Raw genomic sequence first — 19,202 nt, forward strand, 5'->3', positions numbered from 1 at the left:
TACAGTAATAGTTGTCCTTAACGAGAACAATGTTGACAAATTTAAGAAACAAAATTCAAATGAATTTTCAAAGAGTCTAAGGGATTCAAAGAGGACATCAACAAATACCTGAACAAATTTAAAGAGGACATGAATACATTCCTGATTGAAGTTCAAGAAAATACAAGAGATAGAAATACTAAAAATACAAAAGACAATCCAAACTGTACCTGAAAAAAATCTCAATGGAAGCACCATCAACAGAATAGACGTAGAAGATACACCATCAGATATTGGATCATTTAATCAAGGGATCTATTTAAGAGCAAGGTAGAGATATTGGATCATTTAATCAAGGAAAATGATAAAGTTTTTAAAACCCATAAATGGAACATTCAGAATCTCCAGAACACCATGGAGGAAAAGACCCAAAGACATGAATTCATAGACATGGAAGAAAAATAATTCCAGTTCAAAGTCATAGAAACTATATTCAAGAACTCATAGAAGAAACTACCCAAATATATCAGATAGACAAAACCACAAAAGAAAATCTTCCTGTCATATTAAAAAATTAAAAACCAACAAAAAAGGCATTAAAGCTTTCAAGAGAGAAGAATCAAGTCACCTATAAAAGCATGTCCATCAGAAGAACAAATGATTTCTCAATAGAATCTTTGAAAGCCATAAGAGATTAGAGCAACAAATTCAAGTATAGAAAGAACATAACTATCAACCAAGGTTACTACTACCACCAGTAAAACTATCCATCATGATTAAAGAAAAATGAAAAATTTCTATGATAAAAAAAAACAACTAAATAATTTCTGACCAAATAATCAACTTTACAGAGAGTAGTGGAAGAATATTTAAGACTAAATAAAAAGATGAGCACACTGAAGTGGCTAAGATTCCAGGATAGCATTTTTGCAAAGTATTACTTAGTATGTCTAAATATGACTAAGATAGCAAACTGTGAAATCAATGAAAAAGACAAAAATTAAAGCTCATATTTCACCATTACATCTGACTATTAATGGCTTCAATACCACGATCAAAACACAGGAGAAAGGCAATCAGATCTGATTACAAAATCCAACTCCATGTTATCGACAAGAAACATATGTCATCTTCCTGCATAAAGACTACCTTAGAATGAAAGGATAAAATTCTAAGCAAATGGAATTAAGAAACAAACAGGTGTTACTAGTCTAATGTCTTATAAAACAGACTGCAACACAAATCAAATAAGAGGAGATAAAGATTACTCAGTTCTGACCAAGGGTGCAATCCACCACAAACACATTATAATTCTAAACCTGTACATATTAAACTTAGGTATGCTCAATTTCTTAAAAAAAAAAAAACAAACTCACACTACTAGGCACTAAGCAAAAATATACTAATACAGTAATAGTAGATTACTTTTGTGCCCAACTTCTATATCTTCAACAAATGGTGCTAATCTAACTTGATGTCAGCATGTAGAAGAATTCAAATAAATTCGTGTTTATGATCTTGCACAAAACTCAGGTCCAAATCCATCAAGGACCTCAACATAAAACCAGGTACACTAAATCTAATAGAAGAGAAATTGGGAAATAGTTTTGAATGCACTGACACAGGAGACAATTTCCTGAACAGAACACCTATGGTTTAGGCTCTAAGATCAACAATGATAAATGGGACTTTATGAAACTGAAAAGCTTCTGTAAGGCAAAGGATACTGTCAATAGGACAAAACTGCAATTTATAGATTAGGAAAAGATTTTCACTAAGCCAACACCTGATGGGGGCTAATATCCAAAATATATAAAGAACTCAAGAAGTTATAGTATATCTGGGTTCTTTCAGCGTCTGGCTTTTATAAATAGGGCTGCTATGAACATACTGGAGCATGTATCCTTATTACTGGGGAATACTCTCGATATATAGCAGGGTCCTCCATAAGGGTCATGCCCAGTTTTCTGAGGACCCTCCAGACTGGTTTCCAGTGTGGCTATACCAGCTTGCAATCCCACCAGCAGTGGAGGAGTGTTCCTCTTTCTCCACATCCTTGCCAATACCTGTTTTCTCCTGATTTTTTGATCTTAGCCATTCTGACTGGTGTGAGGTGAAATCTCAGGGTTGTTTTGATTTGCATTTCCCTGATGACTAAGGGTGTTGAGCATTTCTTTAGGTGCTTCTCAGCCATCTGAAGTTCTTCAGGTAAAAATTCTTTCTTTAGTTCTGTACCCCATTTTTAATAGGGTTATTTGGTTTTCTGGGGTCCAACTTCTTGATTTCTTTGTATATATTGGATATTAGCCTTCTGTCAGATATAGGGTTGGTGAAGATCTTTTCCCAATTTGTAGGTTGCCAATTTGTCCTTTTGATGGTGTCCTTTCCCTTACAGGAATGAATATAAAAAAATGTGGTATATATGCACAATGGAGTACTATTCAGCCATTAGAAACAATGAATTCATGAAATTCTTAGACAAATGGATGGAGCTGGAGAGCATCATCCTAAGTGAGGTAACCCAGTCTCAAAAGAACAATCATGGTATGCACTCACTGTTAAAAGGATTTTAGCCTAGATGCTTGGAATACCCAAGACACAATCCACATATCAAATAATGTCCAAGAAGAAGGAAGAAGTGGCCCCTGGTTCTGGAAAGGCTCAGTGCAGCAGTGTAGGGGAATACCAGGACAGGGAAGTGGGAAGGGGTGGATGGGGGAACAGAGGGAGAGAAGAGGGCTTATGGGACTTGCAGGGACTTGCAGGGAGGGGGGAATCCAAGGAAAGGAGAAATCATTTGAAATGTAAATAATATATCGAATAAAAAAATAAAATTGGCATTAATTTAATTAATATATATATAAAAAGAAGTTATAGTACAACAGACCAAATTACCCAATTGAAAAATGGGGTACAGAGATAAACAGAGAATTCTCCACAGAGGAATCTCAAATGGCCCAGAAGCACTTAATTGTTGAACATCCTTTGTCATCAGGAAAATACAAATAAAAATGACTGAAATTCCATTTTACATCAGAATGGCTAAGATTAAAAAAAACTCAAGGGACAGCATATGCTGGTGAGGATATAGAACAAGGGGAACACTCCCCCATTGCTGGTGGGATTGAAAAGTGGTTTATAACCCCTCTGGAAATCAATCTGGTGATTTCTCAGAAATTTGGAAATAGTTCTGCCTAAAGACCCAATACTGCTTCTAGGCATATATCCAGAAGATGCCCTATCACACTGCATAAACGTATGCTCCACTATGTTCATAGCAGCCATATTTATAATAGCCAGAAGCTGGAAACAACCCAGATGTCTCTCAGCTGAAGAATGGATACAGAAAATGTGGTTCATTTACACAATGGAGGACTACTCAGCTATTAAAACAGGGACATTACGAATTTTGCAGGTAAATGGATGGAACTAGAAAATATCATCCTGAGTAGGTAACCTAGTCCCAAAATGACATGCATGGTATATACTCACTAATACATGTATATTAGCCATAAAGTATAGGATAGCCATAATACACCCCACAAACTCAAAGAAGTTGTGCAAGAAGGAAACCAGTGAGGAGGGTTGACTCTCATTTAGAATGAGAAATAAAATAGTCATAAAAGGCAGAGGGAAGAAGGGAACTGTGTAGGAAAGAGGAGGAGGAGGAGATGGGGGTGTCAGGATCAAGTATGGGGAGAGACAGGAGAGAGGGCAGGAGAGCCATTAGAATGAATGGAAATCAGAGTAGGGAAATGAGGGGAATCTCTAGGAAGTCCTAGAGCTCTTGAATGGGGGAGCCTCCCTGGGGTCAATGCAGGTAACCTTAGCCGAGAGGCCTAACATTGGGAATATAGAATCTGAAGAAGCCATTCCTATAGCCAGGCAGTACCCCTAGTAGAAGAACAAGGACACCAACCCACTCACAAAACTTTCAACTCAAAACTTGTCCTGTCTAAAAGAAATACAGGAACAAAAATGGAGCAGAGGCTGAATGAATAGCCAACCAATAACCAGCCCAACTTAAGACCCTTCCCATAGGCAAGCCCCAATCTCTGACCCTCTAAATCATATTGTTATGCTTGTAGACAGGAACACAGTATAATTCTCCCCTGAGAGGCTCTATGCATCTGCTGACTGAGACAGAAGCAAATACCCACAGCCAAACATTGGAAAGAGGTCAGAGACCCTTCTTTATGCAAGAGTTGGGTGAAAGATTGAAGGCCCTAAAGGAGATAGGAAATCCACAGGAAGACCAACAAAATCAACTAATCTGGAACCCTGGGAGTTCTCAAAGACTGAGGCACCAACCAAAGAGCATACATGGACTGGACAAAGGCGCCCTAACATATGTAGCAGAGGTACAACTCAGTCTTCATGTTGTCCCTCACCAACTTGAGCGGGAGGGGGGATCCTTAAAGATGTTGCCTGGAATCTGCTCCCCTACCTGGACTGTCTTGTAGGGCCTCAGTGGGAGGGGATGTGCCCAACCCTGCAGAGACTTGATGCCCCAAGGTCAGGGAAAAGCCAGGAGGTCCACCTTTTCAGAGAAAATTGTAGGAACTATGGGAGGGGACAGCTTTTGAAATATAGATAAAATAAATGAATAAAATTGAAAAAAAATCACAAATAAATAACCTAAAGAAGTACCTCAGGAGTTTGGTAAAGCATTAAACAGTAAAACTCAAAAATAGCAGATAAGGAGATAATCAAAAGTAGGTCACCAATTAATGAATTTGAAACAAATAAAAAACAATGCCAAAAAAAGGAGAAAACCCAAATAAATAGAATTAGAGACTGGTTAGAATCAATCACAAAACATAACAAGAAAGTCAGAGAGTCATAAGAACATTTTAAAGGGTACTCAACATCCTCAGACATTGTGAAGTGCGAATTAAAACAACTTCAAGAATTGATCTTACTGTAGTCAAGAGTGTCTGAGTCTGTAATCAAGGAAATGACAACATATGCTGGTGAGGATGTAGGGAAAAGAGAACCCTCATTCACTGTTGGTGGGAGTGCAAACCAGTTCACATTATGGAATTCAGTAGAGTGTTATAAAAGTAAAGATAAAATACCACAGGACTCATCTCCATCCCTCACACCTGGACACACACCAAAGGACCGAATAACCTACGGCCCAGATCCTGCTCAGTGTTCATTGTTGCTCTCTCTCTCTACACACACACACACACACACACACACACACACACACACGCAATGGCATTTTGTTTATCTGTAATTAAAAATTAAACTTTCAGATAAATAGATTAAACTAGGGAAAGTATTATCTGTCAGGTAACACAGAAAAACAAATGCTGCTCCGTCCTAGGGGGATCATAGCTTAAGATGGCTAACTTTGTATGTTTAAATTGGAATTTAGACAAAGTAAGGAAGATAGAAAGCGTACATGGGGAGGGAGTAGTTTAAAGGAGAGGGATAATAGAGCACTGGTAATATAAAAGTAGAGAGGGGGTATACAGAGGGTGTAGAAAGTGGAGTATATGAGAGGACTGGGAAAGAAGAGACAGAGAAATAGGTAACCTAAACAAAACAGGTATGAGAATAAAATACATCAAACCTTCCTATCTCATAACCCACCAACTCATAACCAAATTTAAAATAACATAGTTTATATTTTTTTAAAAAAAATTTAAAGAACGTTTCCTTGCATGACTAGAGAGCACGATTTTCTGAAGCCAGGGGTTATTAGGAACCCAGGGCCAGGGTAAAATATCTCCTTAGCAGCTGTTGGTCAGGGAAGCCGTAGAGGCTCCTCAAAGTGATCCAAGCTCTTTCCAATGCTCTGGTGACCCTTTTGAACTTAATGAGACACTTGTGCTAGAAATACACCTGGGAGCAGAGCAGAAGGGCCCCCACGGTGTGTAGCGGTCAGATGAAGCTTGCCTGGGACTGATGTACCGCCTCACTTTCAGGCTCTGCTAGCTTCTGCTGTGATTCTTTTTCCTGCTTAATTTTTTGTAAAGCAAGCAAATGCTCATAATTTAGAAGATCTATTCATACGTTCCCTTTGATATCCATTGTCAGGATGCCCTGAATGGTTCTGCACATTATTAATCATGGATATTCTGTGAGGCCTCAGCTGCTTCCTATATTAGACAAATGCCTGTTGCTGGATAGAGCTTCACGTCTCTTACAGTGAGGGATAGATGTAAGTGGTACATGTCTTGCCTAGCATACATGAGGTTACATATTTGATCCTCAGCAGCAGCAGCAACAACAACAACAACAACCACAACAACAACACACACATTTTGTTTTAGGTTTAGTTGTGGCAAACACCTGCTGCTTACATATCACCAACAAACACTTGGTGAATTAATTATCTAGTTCATGCATCTTTCCCAAAATTGTGAACACACAGAAGCTGAAGACGTAAGTAGTCAAATCACTTCCAAGTTTATACCAATCTGACCAAATACAGAGGAACTGTTCCCAGCAATTTGCTGACCTGGATCAGATATCTCAATTGATAGTCATTCCTATGGGTGCATGAATGTCCTCAGAGTTTTCCTCAAATGCAACAACAGCTTGTCATCCTTCCTTTACAATGACTTCCCATGGCATTTAAAAGAGCAATTAAACTCTGTGCAATGAACTATAAATATCACATGATCTGGGCCCTATCAACCTCCCCTTATATCAGCCTTTCCACTTGGCCATTTTCTATTGTAATAAACAATATAGAGTCAGCCTTGAGGACCTTCACACTCAGCCCTCCCTCCTCTGAGAAAGTGGTTGCTGGAAAGTACTGGATACTCCCTCACTCCATCATTTATATAGCCGCAGAATAGTGTCTTCCCAGCGATTACTTGCCTGGCTGTTTCACCTAAACCTAGCCAATCGCCTACAGATCCACCAAACCTCATTCTCTCACCCTCCAATGTTCTTTATTTTTAGACCTACCAATAATCTGCAATTATGCATTTCTTTGTATGTTGATTGACGCTAAACTTTCAGTCCAGAATGTGCGTACGATAAAGAAGGCAAGGAATCTTATGTTCCCTTTAGCCCTGTAACTTAAATAGCTCTGTTTGTTGCCTAGCAGCCACACATTCAGTCTTTTATGGGCAAGAATCATGTGACATGAATTCATTCTCTTCTTCCCATAGACACTATCTTGGGTAACAGTCCTATCATTTTCAGTCTAGTCCTATTGTAATCACTTCTCTAATATTAATGCCTCCATTACACCATACTAGTCTAAATCATTCTACACACTAGCATTAACAAAATCAGTACCCTACTATTATCCCATCCACCCTCTTGAGCACTAAACACACCCATGCATGCACTCACCTCTGGATGTGCAGAATTACCACAATAACTTCTCTGTGTTCCTCTAAGCTGATCTCCTAATCCAGTCAGCTTTTATCCTTTTTCATGCACTTCATCTGTCCTCTCCCGACCTTGTATATATAGTTTTAGGAAATACCCTTGAGGGGCTGGAGACATGGCTCAGTGGTTAAGAGCACTGACTGCTCTTCCAAAGGTCCTGAGTTCAATTCCCAGCAACCACATAGTGGCTCACAACCATCAGTAACAAGATCTGATACCTTCTTCTGGAGTGTATGAAGGCAGTTACTGTGTACTTACATATAATAAATAAATCTTAATTTTTTTAAAAAAAAAAAAAGGAAATACCCTTGATTCCTGACTCTATCTGGTCCTCATATTAGAACCATACCCTTCCTTTATAAAATACCCACTGGACACAACAGTGACTCTATTGTGTTCTCTTACCTATGACATAAACATAGTTCTAAACACTAAGGCCTTAAATTATCTAATATCTCCCTCTTCCTCCCTCATTCCCTCCCTCATTCTCTATCTTTCTCCATCCTTTTTCCTCTTCTTCACTCCCTCACCCTCCCCATCCTTGTCTCCCTCTCCTTATCCCTCTCCCTACCCCCATAGACACTTAACCTTGCCAAATCATTTTATTCGCTAATTCTTATCTTGCTTTTGATCTCAAATTAAAAACCAATGCTGCCATTTATTCTACCCTCTTTGGCTATTCAAGTGTTCAAATTTCCTCTTGTGAGATGAATAAGCCATAGTCTAAAAGTACTAAGAGACTTACAAAAAGAGTATTCTTCATTCACTGGGATTTGTTTGTCTTTTAGTAAAATAAATCAATCTATTACTTACTCTGAAGTTCTTGCTTTCCAGACAGAATTTGGTAAAAGATATGGTAATTCCTCTCTCCAGGCTGCTGATAAACCACCCGAGATTTTTCAAGAAAATCTAAGATTTAAAATGGATAAAACTCATATTTTAACATATTTACAAACTTAGAAGAAAAGCAATCAGATAGTGCACTGGTTACTTACAGATCTGGATATCTGCATATGACAGTGTCCCTCTTGCACCAAAATGTAACCGAATGAGTTTTCCCTAAGTAAAAACAGAACACAAGTTTCTTGCTGAGCAGTTGCAAAGGCCTCATTATGTGTATAATCCTCAAAGTGAGTGAGATTGAAAAATAAAATGCAAGATGTTTTTTGAAATGAGATGGATCAGATAATGTCTAGAGCATCAGTTCTCAACCTGTGGATAGTGACCCCTTTAAGGGTTGAACAACCTTTTCACAGAAGTTGCATATCAGATATCCTGCATATCAGGTATTTACATTATGATTCATAACAGTAGCAAAATTACAGTTATGAAGTAGCAATAGAAAATGATTTTATAGATTGGAGTCACCACAACATGGGGAGCAGTATTAAAGTGTTGCATCATTAGAAAGGTAGAGAACCACTGGTCCAGAAGGAACTATAATTGATTAGAAAGACTACAGCAGTTGCAAGTGCCACGTCTCCTGGTTTCTGCATGTACGTTTTTATGTGCACTGTAGAATCTATGAGAGCCTCAGTGCTCTTCTTTGAAAAGGAAGAAAGTATTTTCTCAGCATGCTCATCCACTCTTTCAGTATTCAATGACTGCCATAGCCTAGGAAGCTCCTGAGAAGGTGAAGACACCTTATTTAAAAAGAAAAAAAAATGGTCCTGACTCTTATGAAGTATTCCAAAGGAACATTTTGAAGTACTTTTGCAGTTTTTAACACTATTGCTCTGTAGTATTGCTTGAGGTCAGGGATACTGATTCCCCCAGATTTTCTTTTGTTGCTGAGAATAGTTTTAGCTATCCTGGGTTTTTTGTTGTTCCAGATGAATTTGATAATTGCTCTTTCTAACTCTGTGAAGAATTGAGTTGGGATTTTGATGGGTATTGCATTGAATCTGTATAGTGCTTTAGGCAAAATGGCCATTTTAACTATATTGATTCTACCGATCCATGAGCATGGGAGGTTTTCCCATTTTTTGAGGTCTTCTTCCATTTCCTTCTTCAGAGTCTTGAAGTACTTTTGCATCAAAATAAGAGCCACTTTTGCTGTAGTTTAGGAAGTAAAAGAAAAGCGATTATAACTTTGACTGGGAGATAAACAAAAAGGCTATGGGTTCTTCTTTCTTTAGTAAAGCCTGAAAAAAGACTCTATCAAGGCATAAAGGCTTCCCAAGGCTGCCAGTATCATGACAAAATGCCAGCTACAATCGTGGTCATGTTTTATGGGATGAGGGGGTGAGAGTGAAAATTAAAGTTTGGCTAAGGTCCTCCCATGCCAGGAAGGAACCACAGCAAAACATCATTCCAGTGGGCAAAGAGTGACTGAGACACAGGGCGGAGCTAGCATACTGTCAGCTACACGGACAATTGTACCTGGGTTTCTTTGTTTGTACTGCATGTACTTTTCTATTTTTCCTCCCACTTTACAAAATCTTTTCTTTTCTCTGCTTCTTCCTGTCCATCCTTCTAACTTTATCCTAGTTTTCTTTATTCTTCATCTCTTTGTTTCTTGTTCATTCCTTAATTTCCTCTTTCCTCCACTCTCATTCCTTTATTTTATTTTATTTTATTTTATTTTATTTTATTTTATTTTATTTTATTTTATTTTATTTCTTATTCTCTTATTTTGCCTCTGCCCACTCCCAACCTGGTTTCATCTTGGGATCTCACATGCCAGGATGCCAGGCAAGTACCTACCATTTATCTATCTCCCGAGCCTTTACTCTTTTCTTTAATTTTTTTCTTTTCTTCTCTATCCTCTATTTAGATATTTCATATTTCATAAAACATGCACCAGTATCTTAACTAAATCTTTTAAGTAGCAATTGTTTAATGTGCAAGTGTGTGCTAATAAATGTAATCATAAATGTTTTATCACTAGGCTTTGGTCAGAAACTACGTAATTAGCCCGAGTCTATTTTTTTTTAAGTTTAGGTAGTCAAACATGAAGCTCCCTTTAGTTTTCCTTAACTTATACAGTGGATCCCTGCCACTCATTCTTGGCACAAAATTGATTTATGTAACTTGATTTATAAATCCAAATCTTTTCCTCCATTATGAGATTTATGGCTATCAAAAAACACATTGGAACACCTTGTTCAATGAAAAAAAAATCCCTGTTAAAGTTAAATATGCAGGAAGAAGGAGTCCATAAGCAAGAGCAGAAAGAATAACTAACAGAATTATGAAGTCTCAATTCAAAACTGACTTCAGTCTACAGGAAATTAAGAAGAAACAATTTCAGATCTGTAAAATATGTGAGACGCTATTATAATTCACTTGATGAGCTTCCATACTTCCAAAGTAAAGAGATGTGATTTAAGATAATTGCATTCCTCCTGAATGTGTTCTTCTAAAGAGAAGATACATAGACAAAGGCAGCTTTGCCTCAGCTACAGCTGTTAAGACATTTTTGAGTGGTATAACAATATGATAGGATTTAATCAAAAACCTTTTTCTGGAATTCTGCTACCAATGTGCTCAGACATGAATTCTATGATAGCCTAAAAGTTATAGGTTCTAAGGTGCTATCATGGTACTTACAAAACGAGAAGAGTTATCATTTCTCAGAGTTTTGGCATTTCCAAATGCTTCCAAGATAGGATTTATTTGTACAATTTGATCTTCTAAAGTCCCCTAAAAATCATGGAAGAGAAGCATAGCTGGATAAGTTCATCAGGATTCTATACGGAAACAATGCATATCCAGCCCCATGCCTGCTATCGTAATGAGAGGCCTACAGTTTCCAAATGCGATTATAAAACAATTTGGGACCTGAGATTTAGAAAAATCGAAGGATGAAAGGTCCTAGTTTCATATACTTCCTATTAGGAAATTATTTAGGTGGGCATTAATTAGTAATGGTTTTGTTTGATTCCAAGTGAATAAAGAGAATTTTTATTAATAAACAGAGAACAAAACTAGAAATGAGTCTTAGAATAATACATCAGTTTCTTGTCCTGGTTAATTTGTATTATCCTTACACTCTTCGTAAGTAATGTAGAGTTTCAAAACTAGCAGTGACTAGTAATAATACTGATCTTGAATTTGAACTTTGCATATTCAGTAACATAGACTCTATGCAGAATGACCCTGAAAAATGACCCTGAAAGACCAGCTAGCTCCACGTCAATTCAGGGCTATGGTATTCTATAAATTCATCCTCAAAGACCTGTCTTATGGGATAATTACATACTACATGGTATCCATCCTATGTATCAATATTATTTCTCTTTGAATAATGTTTATTTATTGTCTCACAACAAATTATAAAAAGCTATACAAGCAAGGATTTCCATAGACCTGTTGCACATGTCATGTTTTATGTTACATTATATAAGATCATAAAGCTCAATGTCAAGATAAAACCAACTAATCAACACCAAACACAACAAAACTAAAATGCACACTGAAATGAAGTTTTATGTAAGGGACATCAGACTTTAAGGATACTTAACAGACATCAACCAAATTCAAGAATGATGTGATGGGAAATCTTTTGAAGCTTAAAATGTAAACAAAGTGGGTCTATATTTTGGCCTATTTCTTACTTGTGACCACAAGACCAGCAGGTAATATACATCATTGGATTGAAAACACAAAGTGACAATATCAGACATGGACTGATGAGAGGTGTATCAGCATAGTAACAAATGGTTCTAAGAGCCACTCGACACTACCTAGCTTTGCATTGCTTGATGCAATCATTTCCAAAGTGTTACAAAAGCTCACCTCACAACTAAAACTAAAGTTAAAAAATAGCCAAGTGTGATGGCTAATTTTAATTGTGAACCTGATACAACAGGTTCACTGGATATGAATTACTGGAAAGGGAGTCTCAGTGAGTGATTGTCTAGCTTAGTTGATTTTTCTTGAGCAGGTTTATTGAGGTGAGAAGGCCCTCCCTGCTCGCGATTAGCACCTTTTTATTGCCTGGATCCTGCACTGCAGGAAAAGGTGGGAGTGAGTCTGCATATATTAACTCATTGTTTTCTTGACTATGGATGTCATGGGACTAGAATATGAAAGTCATGTGACTAGCTATTTCAAGAGCTTGGCACCATGACTTCCTTAAAATGACCACAACCTAGAATTATCTGCCAAATCCTTTCCTCCCTAAATTACTTTAGTCCAGGTATTTTATCAAAAAAATGAGAGACAAAATTAAGAGATCACAACTGAAAAATATAATAGAGAAGGTAACATTTTGAGATAATGTTGCATGATTAAAGTTGGGGATTTAAATGGGCACTTGGGATGTGATAAAGGAGTTCAGGCAAAGAAAGCCATCTTTTGTTGATAGATAGATAGATACATACATAGATAGATAGATAGATAGATAGATAGATAGATAGATAGATAGATAGATAGATAGATACTCTGTGTGTGTGTGTGTGTGTGTGTGTGTGTGTGTGTGTGTATCTAATATAACATTGTAGCTAAAGAGATTTAGAAATATCAGAAGAGAACATTGAAGGCTATGGTCCGTTGGTGTAAGAAGGATTGGATCCTGAAGACATATAACTAGAGAGACAAACCAAGTAAGACTCACCCAGAAATTGTTCTTTGAAGCAAGTAAAAAAGTATGTAATACATGCTTTTAGTTTGACTTAGAATCTTTTATTGATATTCTCAGGCAGAATCTGGCTCTGGGGTTCCATATTTTTGTGGTGGTGTAAACAGGAAATGGATCCATACGCTCATGTATTTAGAAACTTGATCCTAAGCTAATGGCACTGTTTTGGGTGATGTGAATCCTTCAGGGGGTGGAACTTTCCTGATCAATCTGAGCCACTATTGACTGACCTTAATATTTTTTAGACGTACCTGAGCTCTAGTTCCTGCTTGTTTCCTGCTTCCTGAGTGTGTCTACAATAATACAATATGACTAGCCAGTCTCCCACTCCTGGTACTGCCTCCCTCACTTCTAGATCATGCGGAAATGTATATATTCTCAAATGATATGGCAGAAAAAAGTTATTTTCTTAAAGTGCAGGATCAGATATTTTGTCACAGAATGAGAAAAGCAATGACCACTGTTTTGCTCATTGTTTTACGGTTCTTCCCTCCTCCACGTTCCCCATACTGGTCAGGGAAGGGTTTCCATGTCTCAGCAGATGAGGCCAACTCACCTCTCATGGTTTAATGGACACTTACCAGCTTTTTCTGAGGCTCACTTATGGCTGCCACGGTGGCAAAATACTGAATGATCAGTTTGGTGTTCACTGTCTTTCCAGAACCAGATTCTCCTCTGTGATTTGAAAGTGAAAATAGTTAAGTGCTTCTGACGATCCGTGCAATGAACATCAGGTAATTCTGATCACACCCAGCTTCTTTCTTAGAAAAGGACTTGCCAATCATTTCACCAGGAAGCTGTGCCTTAGTTTTCTCCTTTCCCTTTGCTAATCAACTCCATTTGCTCGAGCCCACCTTTAGGTACATGGAATTCAGAAGCCAGTAATTGCTATTTGAAAAGAGCATAGATTTGAATTCAAACTACCCACTTAGCTCTAAGATTCTAAAAACCTATTATTCCCTTTAAGATAACAGAAACCAACAGAGAGTCAATAACACATGTCATTACCCCTTGAGTCTCAATCACCTGCTCGTGATAACATGCCTACTTGGTGTTCTTTCCAACAATGTGAACGAACATTCAATAAGATATCCTGAAGGCTTCTCCACCCTCTTTGTTATCCTCCAAAGATTCATTATGTATTACTATATGTACTGTGCCGTGGCTACTCAATGCAGCTAGTTATCTATTTCATGGGCATACTCTGTGGGCCTTCAGCCTCTCTGCTTAATTAGTGAGCACAGAGATCAGACGCTGATTGACTATTTGCAATGCTGAAGGGATCTTTCCCGAGAAGGAACTAAACTAGCTTGTACAATATGATTTTTAAGGAGTCTCTTTAAATAATGGAGGCAGACTTCCTTAAATCATATTTCCTGAACTCTCCAAAGGAGTATGGCTACTTCAGAGTATCTGTTCCTTCCTGAAATGCATTTGTATCTAAAGATTAAACAAGTCAAATTTGACCAACTTAAGTTTTACTCTCAGAGAAATATAAGTATCCATTTCGAATGAAACTTCACATAGGGCAAATAAAAAAATTAAACAAACACTCACGTGAAGAGTATAGACTGGTTCTCTCCATCTACAAAAAAAGGAGGAAAATGCTGGGATAGTTTTATGCTTGAAGCTTATGTGTTGCCATGACTTTATTAACAATTTTCTTAGTAATAGTTTCAACTTAGAAAAAGAGTGAAGGATCTGTTTCATCTATGCTTGCAAACCACTCATTTAAACAAATTCAGTATAAAACAGATATTCCTATTTTCCTAGCCATATGAACATATTAATTCTAGGCCTATTTCCTTGCACTAAATATAAAGAGTCACTAACAAATGGTTGACATTTTTAGCTTTCTAAGACTCATCACATAGTAACAGCTATAGAATAGCTTCTGTGTCTAATGGTACAGCAGATGCTTGGTGTAATGAGAGCAGACATCTGCAGGGGGCATTATCTGGGCCAGCCTCCAGTCCCAGTACTTCAAATGCATTCTTTCACTCTGAAGTACAAGCTAATTGTCCCTGTAACCATAGGAGGCCCATACTATGTTGCCTACATTTTATCTGGAAGGAATCAGAGGTTTCAAGAGATGAGGCAGCTGTGAGGCCATGCTCTGTCACAATGCCTAAGAGTCCTTTGGTGACAGAGAAAACTTGGATCAGAGATTCTCCCTTTTCACTTTGTAGGGCATCTACTTACTGCGAAGCATATCCTGAAAGGCACGATTGGCCACAGCAAAGATGTGAGGGGGCGCCTCAGATCGCCTCTTCCTTTTATAGGCAGTCATGACCTCTTTCTGATACACTGGGAGCCACTTGTAAGGGTTTATAGACACACAGAAGAGACCTGAATATGTCTGAGGAGAGATCAGAGTGGATTTCAGAAAATAGCTAGCAACACTCCCAGGTTTTCCAGGACTTCCCTGTCATGTAATGCTAGTTTGAGTATTTACTTGTAAGGGAAAGTGGAAGATGAGAGATTTGAATTCTTGTGAAGAAATGATTTCTAACAGAAGCCGACAGATCTGGGTTAGGCCAACATCAAGACCTAGCATTGCCTCTCTATCTCTGGGAGATGAACTAACTGCTAAAACATCTGACATATGTAAGTCTCTTTTTAAAAAAAAAAGATTTTTATTTTTATGTGGATGAGCACTTGCCTGCATGGATGTATGAATTTCCATACATATGTGTCTGGTGCCAGCAGAGGCCAAAAGAAGACACTAGATTTCCCTATTATTACTAAAAACCAAAGCTGGCTCCTCTGCAAAATCTTCAAGTGTTCTTAACCTCCGAGCCATTTCTCTAGCTACCACATATAACTCTAGAAGAGAGACTGAGCTAAAAAAAAAAAAATACAAGGAATACCAGTAGCCATACAAAGCCTGAGAAGACAAAGTCTTTTCCTCTAGCGCTTTCACAAGAAGCACAACACCTATGATTTCACTTTATTTGAAAGGAATGTGAACTGATACTGCTTTAAAGTACCCAGGAGAGAAGCTCAGAGGGACAGGAGAATTAATGGAAAAATACTGCTGTGGGTGGGGTGAGGCCAACCTATAGAGAGTCTCAGAGACCTGGGATGTGAGAGGCTCCCAGAACACAGTGGAGATGACCTTATCCAAAATGCTCAACAGTTCAGAGATAGGACCTAAAGAGATGACCTCCAATAGATAAGCAGGGTCCCCAGTGGAAGGATGGGGGCCACCCACCCATCTTCAAAATTTTTGACCCGGAATTGTTTCTGTCTAAAGGAAATGCAGGGACAAAAATGGAGCTGAGACTGAAGGAAAGACCACCCAGTGACCAACCCAATTGGGATCCATCCCATGCTCAGGCACCAAACCCTGACACTATTACTAAGGCCATGTTTTGTTCACAGATAGGAGCCTAGATGGCTGTCTTCTTAGAGGCTCCACAAGAAGCTGACCAAGAGAGATACAGGTACTTATAGCCAACCATTGGACTGAAGTTTGCGACCCCTATGGAAGAGTTAGGGAAAGGATTGAAGGAACTGGAGGGGATGGCAACCCCATAGGAAGAACAACAGTATCAACTAACCTGGGCCCCTCAGAGCTCCCAGAGTTTAAGCCTCCAACCAAAGAGCATGCAGGGTTGGTCTGTGGCCCCTGGCATATATATAGCAGAAGATTGCCTTGTCTGGCTCAGTGGGAGAGGAGAGGCCTAAGACTTGATGCCCAGGGAAAGGAGATGCTGGGGGGTGGTGAGGTAGGGGTGGGTAGGTGGGTGGGGGAAGCATCCTCTAATAGGCAAAGAAGAGGGGGATGAGATAAAGAACTCAAGAGGGGGGACCAGAAAGGAGGGCAGCATTTGAAATACAAATAAAGTGATTTAATAATTTTAAAAAATTACTAAAAAAAAAAAAAGTACCCATTCGGTATCAATTTTGTTGCGAGAAAAATCTTTAGAGAAACTAAAACAGTCACCTGGTAATTCAGATAGTTGAAGACTAGGATGGTTGCCTGTCACAATCTAAGGTCCCTATGGCCACTACCTCAGCCTGTTCTCAGTGTTGTTTCTAATGCATACACATGAATACAAATTCAAGTCCATATTTAGCAAATTCTTCTCTATATCTGGACTTAGCAGTGTTTCAGACCCATATTTTTATCTCTTCTTTCCTTGCTTGCTTGCTTGTTTTTTGAGACAGCATCTCTCTACATAGCCCTGGCTATCTGGAAATTCACAATGTGGACCAGGGTGGCCAGAAATTCACAACAATAGATATGCCTTTACCTCTCAAGTGCTAGGATTGAAAATGTGTACCACCCAGCCTTCTTATCTTTTTCATTAACTGATTTGGCCATTTTGCCAAAAGCAATATACAGATTCAATGCAATACCCATCGAAATCCCAACTCAATTCTTCACAGAGTTAGAAAGAACAATTAACAAATCCATCTGGAATAACAAAAAACCCAGGATAGCTAAACTATTCTCAGCAACAAAAGAAATTCTGGGGGAATCAGTATCCCTGACCTCAAGCAATACTACAGAGCAATAGTGTTAAAAACTGCATGGTATTGGTACAGTGACAGGCAGGCGGATCAATGGAACAGGATTGAAGATCCAGAAATGAACCCACACACCTATGGCCACTTGATCCTCGACAAAGGGGCTGAAAACATCCAATGGAAAAAAGATAGCCTTTTCAACAAATGGTGCTGGTTCAACTGGAGGTCAGCATGCAGAAGAATGCGAATTGCTCCATCCTTGTCTCCTTGTACTAAGCTCAACTCCAAATGGATCAAGGACCTCCACATAAAGCCAGACACTCTGAAGCTAATAGAAAAGAAACTGGGGAAGACCCATGAGGACATCGGTACAGGGAGAAAGTTTCTGAACAGAACACCAATAGCCTATGCTCTAAGATCAAAAATTGACAAATGGGACCTCATAAAATTACAAAGTTTCTGTATGGCAAAGGACACCATCAAAAGGACAACTCAGCAACCAACAAATTGGGAAAAGATCTTCACCAATCCTACATCAGATAGAGAGCTAATATCCAATATATATATATATATATATAAAGAACTCAAGAAGTTAGACTCCAGAAAACCAAACAACCCTATTAAAAAATGGGGTACAGAGTTAAACAAAGAATTCTGACCTGAAGAACTTCGGATGGCGGAGAAGCATCTTAAAAAATGCTCAACTTCATTAGTCATTAGGGAAATGCAAATCAAAACAACCCTGAGATTTCACCTTACACCAGTCAGAATGGCTAAGATTAAAAATTCAGGAAACAGCAGGTGTTGGAGAGGGTGTGGAGAAAGAGGAACACTCCTTCACTGCTGGTGGGGTTGCAAATTGGTACAACCACTCTGGAAATCAGTCTGGTGGTTCCTCCGAAAACTGGGCACCTCACTTCCAGAAGATCCTGCTATACCACTCCTGGGCATATACCCAGAGGATTCCCCACCATGTAATAAGGATACATGCTCTACTATGTTCATAGCAGCCCTATTTATAATTGCCAGATGCTGGAAAGAACCCAGGTATCCCTCAACAGAAGAGTGGTTGCAAAAAATGTGGTATATCTACACAATGGAGTACTATTCAGCCATTAGAAACAATGAATTCATGAAATTCTTAGGCAAATGGATGGAGCTAGAGAACATCATACTAAGTGAGGTAGCCCAGACTCAAAAGGTGAATCATGGTATGCACTCACTAATAAGTGGATATTAACCTAGAAAACTGGAATACCCAAAACATAATCCACACATCAAATGAGGTACAAGAAGAAAGGAGGAGTGGCCTCTTGTTCTGAAAAGACTCAGTGAAGCAGTATTCGGCAAAACCAGAACGGGGAAGTGGGAAGGGGGAGTGGGAGTACAGGGCGAGAAAGGGGGGCTTATGGGACTTTCGGGGAGTGGGGGGCTAGAAAAGGGGAAATCATTTGAAATGTAAATAAAAATATATTGAATAAAAAAAAATAAAATGTTTCATTGAGCACTGAATAGAAAAATCAAGAATTCCAGCAAAGGGCACATATGGCAACAATCCTGACATGAATATAAGACGCTCAGCTTTTCTTTCCTGAAAACTTGACACGGAATCCTATGGAAGATGCCCAACAGCTATCTAGCTCTCTCTAGACAGACAGGAATGTATGCATGTGATATATGTTTACCCATTCCTAATGCTAGCTTTTTTGTGTATGTACACACAAGTGTCACTTATATAAATACAAGCATGTCCTGGTTTTATCTTTATGCAAAACTATGTTGGAAGAGCAACAGCTCAAATATA

The 19,202-nt window shown here is 38.5% G+C and overlaps 1 protein-coding gene across 1 annotated transcript in view; it reads right to left on the reverse strand.

Annotated features, from left to right (window-relative positions):
- Positions 1-19,202, reverse strand: part of Myh15 (myosin heavy chain 15) — a 132,341-nt gene that overhangs the window by 106,187 nt on the left and 6,952 nt on the right. Inside the window, exons 4-9 of the mRNA XM_052158127.1 lie at positions 15,125-15,281; positions 14,480-14,507; positions 13,504-13,597; positions 10,891-10,983; positions 8,334-8,397; positions 8,152-8,247 (exon numbers count right to left, since the gene is read on the reverse strand). Coding sequence (XP_052014087.1) covers positions 8,152-8,247; positions 8,334-8,397; positions 10,891-10,983; positions 13,504-13,597; positions 14,480-14,507; positions 15,125-15,281 — 532 coding nt within the window. The remainder of the gene's footprint in view (positions 1-8,151; positions 8,248-8,333; positions 8,398-10,890; positions 10,984-13,503; positions 13,598-14,479; positions 14,508-15,124; positions 15,282-19,202) is intronic.

This window comes from Apodemus sylvaticus, chromosome 15 (assembly GCF_947179515.1).
Source record: "Apodemus sylvaticus chromosome 15, mApoSyl1.1, whole genome shotgun sequence".
Taxonomy (NCBI): domain Eukaryota; kingdom Metazoa; phylum Chordata; class Mammalia; order Rodentia; family Muridae; genus Apodemus; species Apodemus sylvaticus.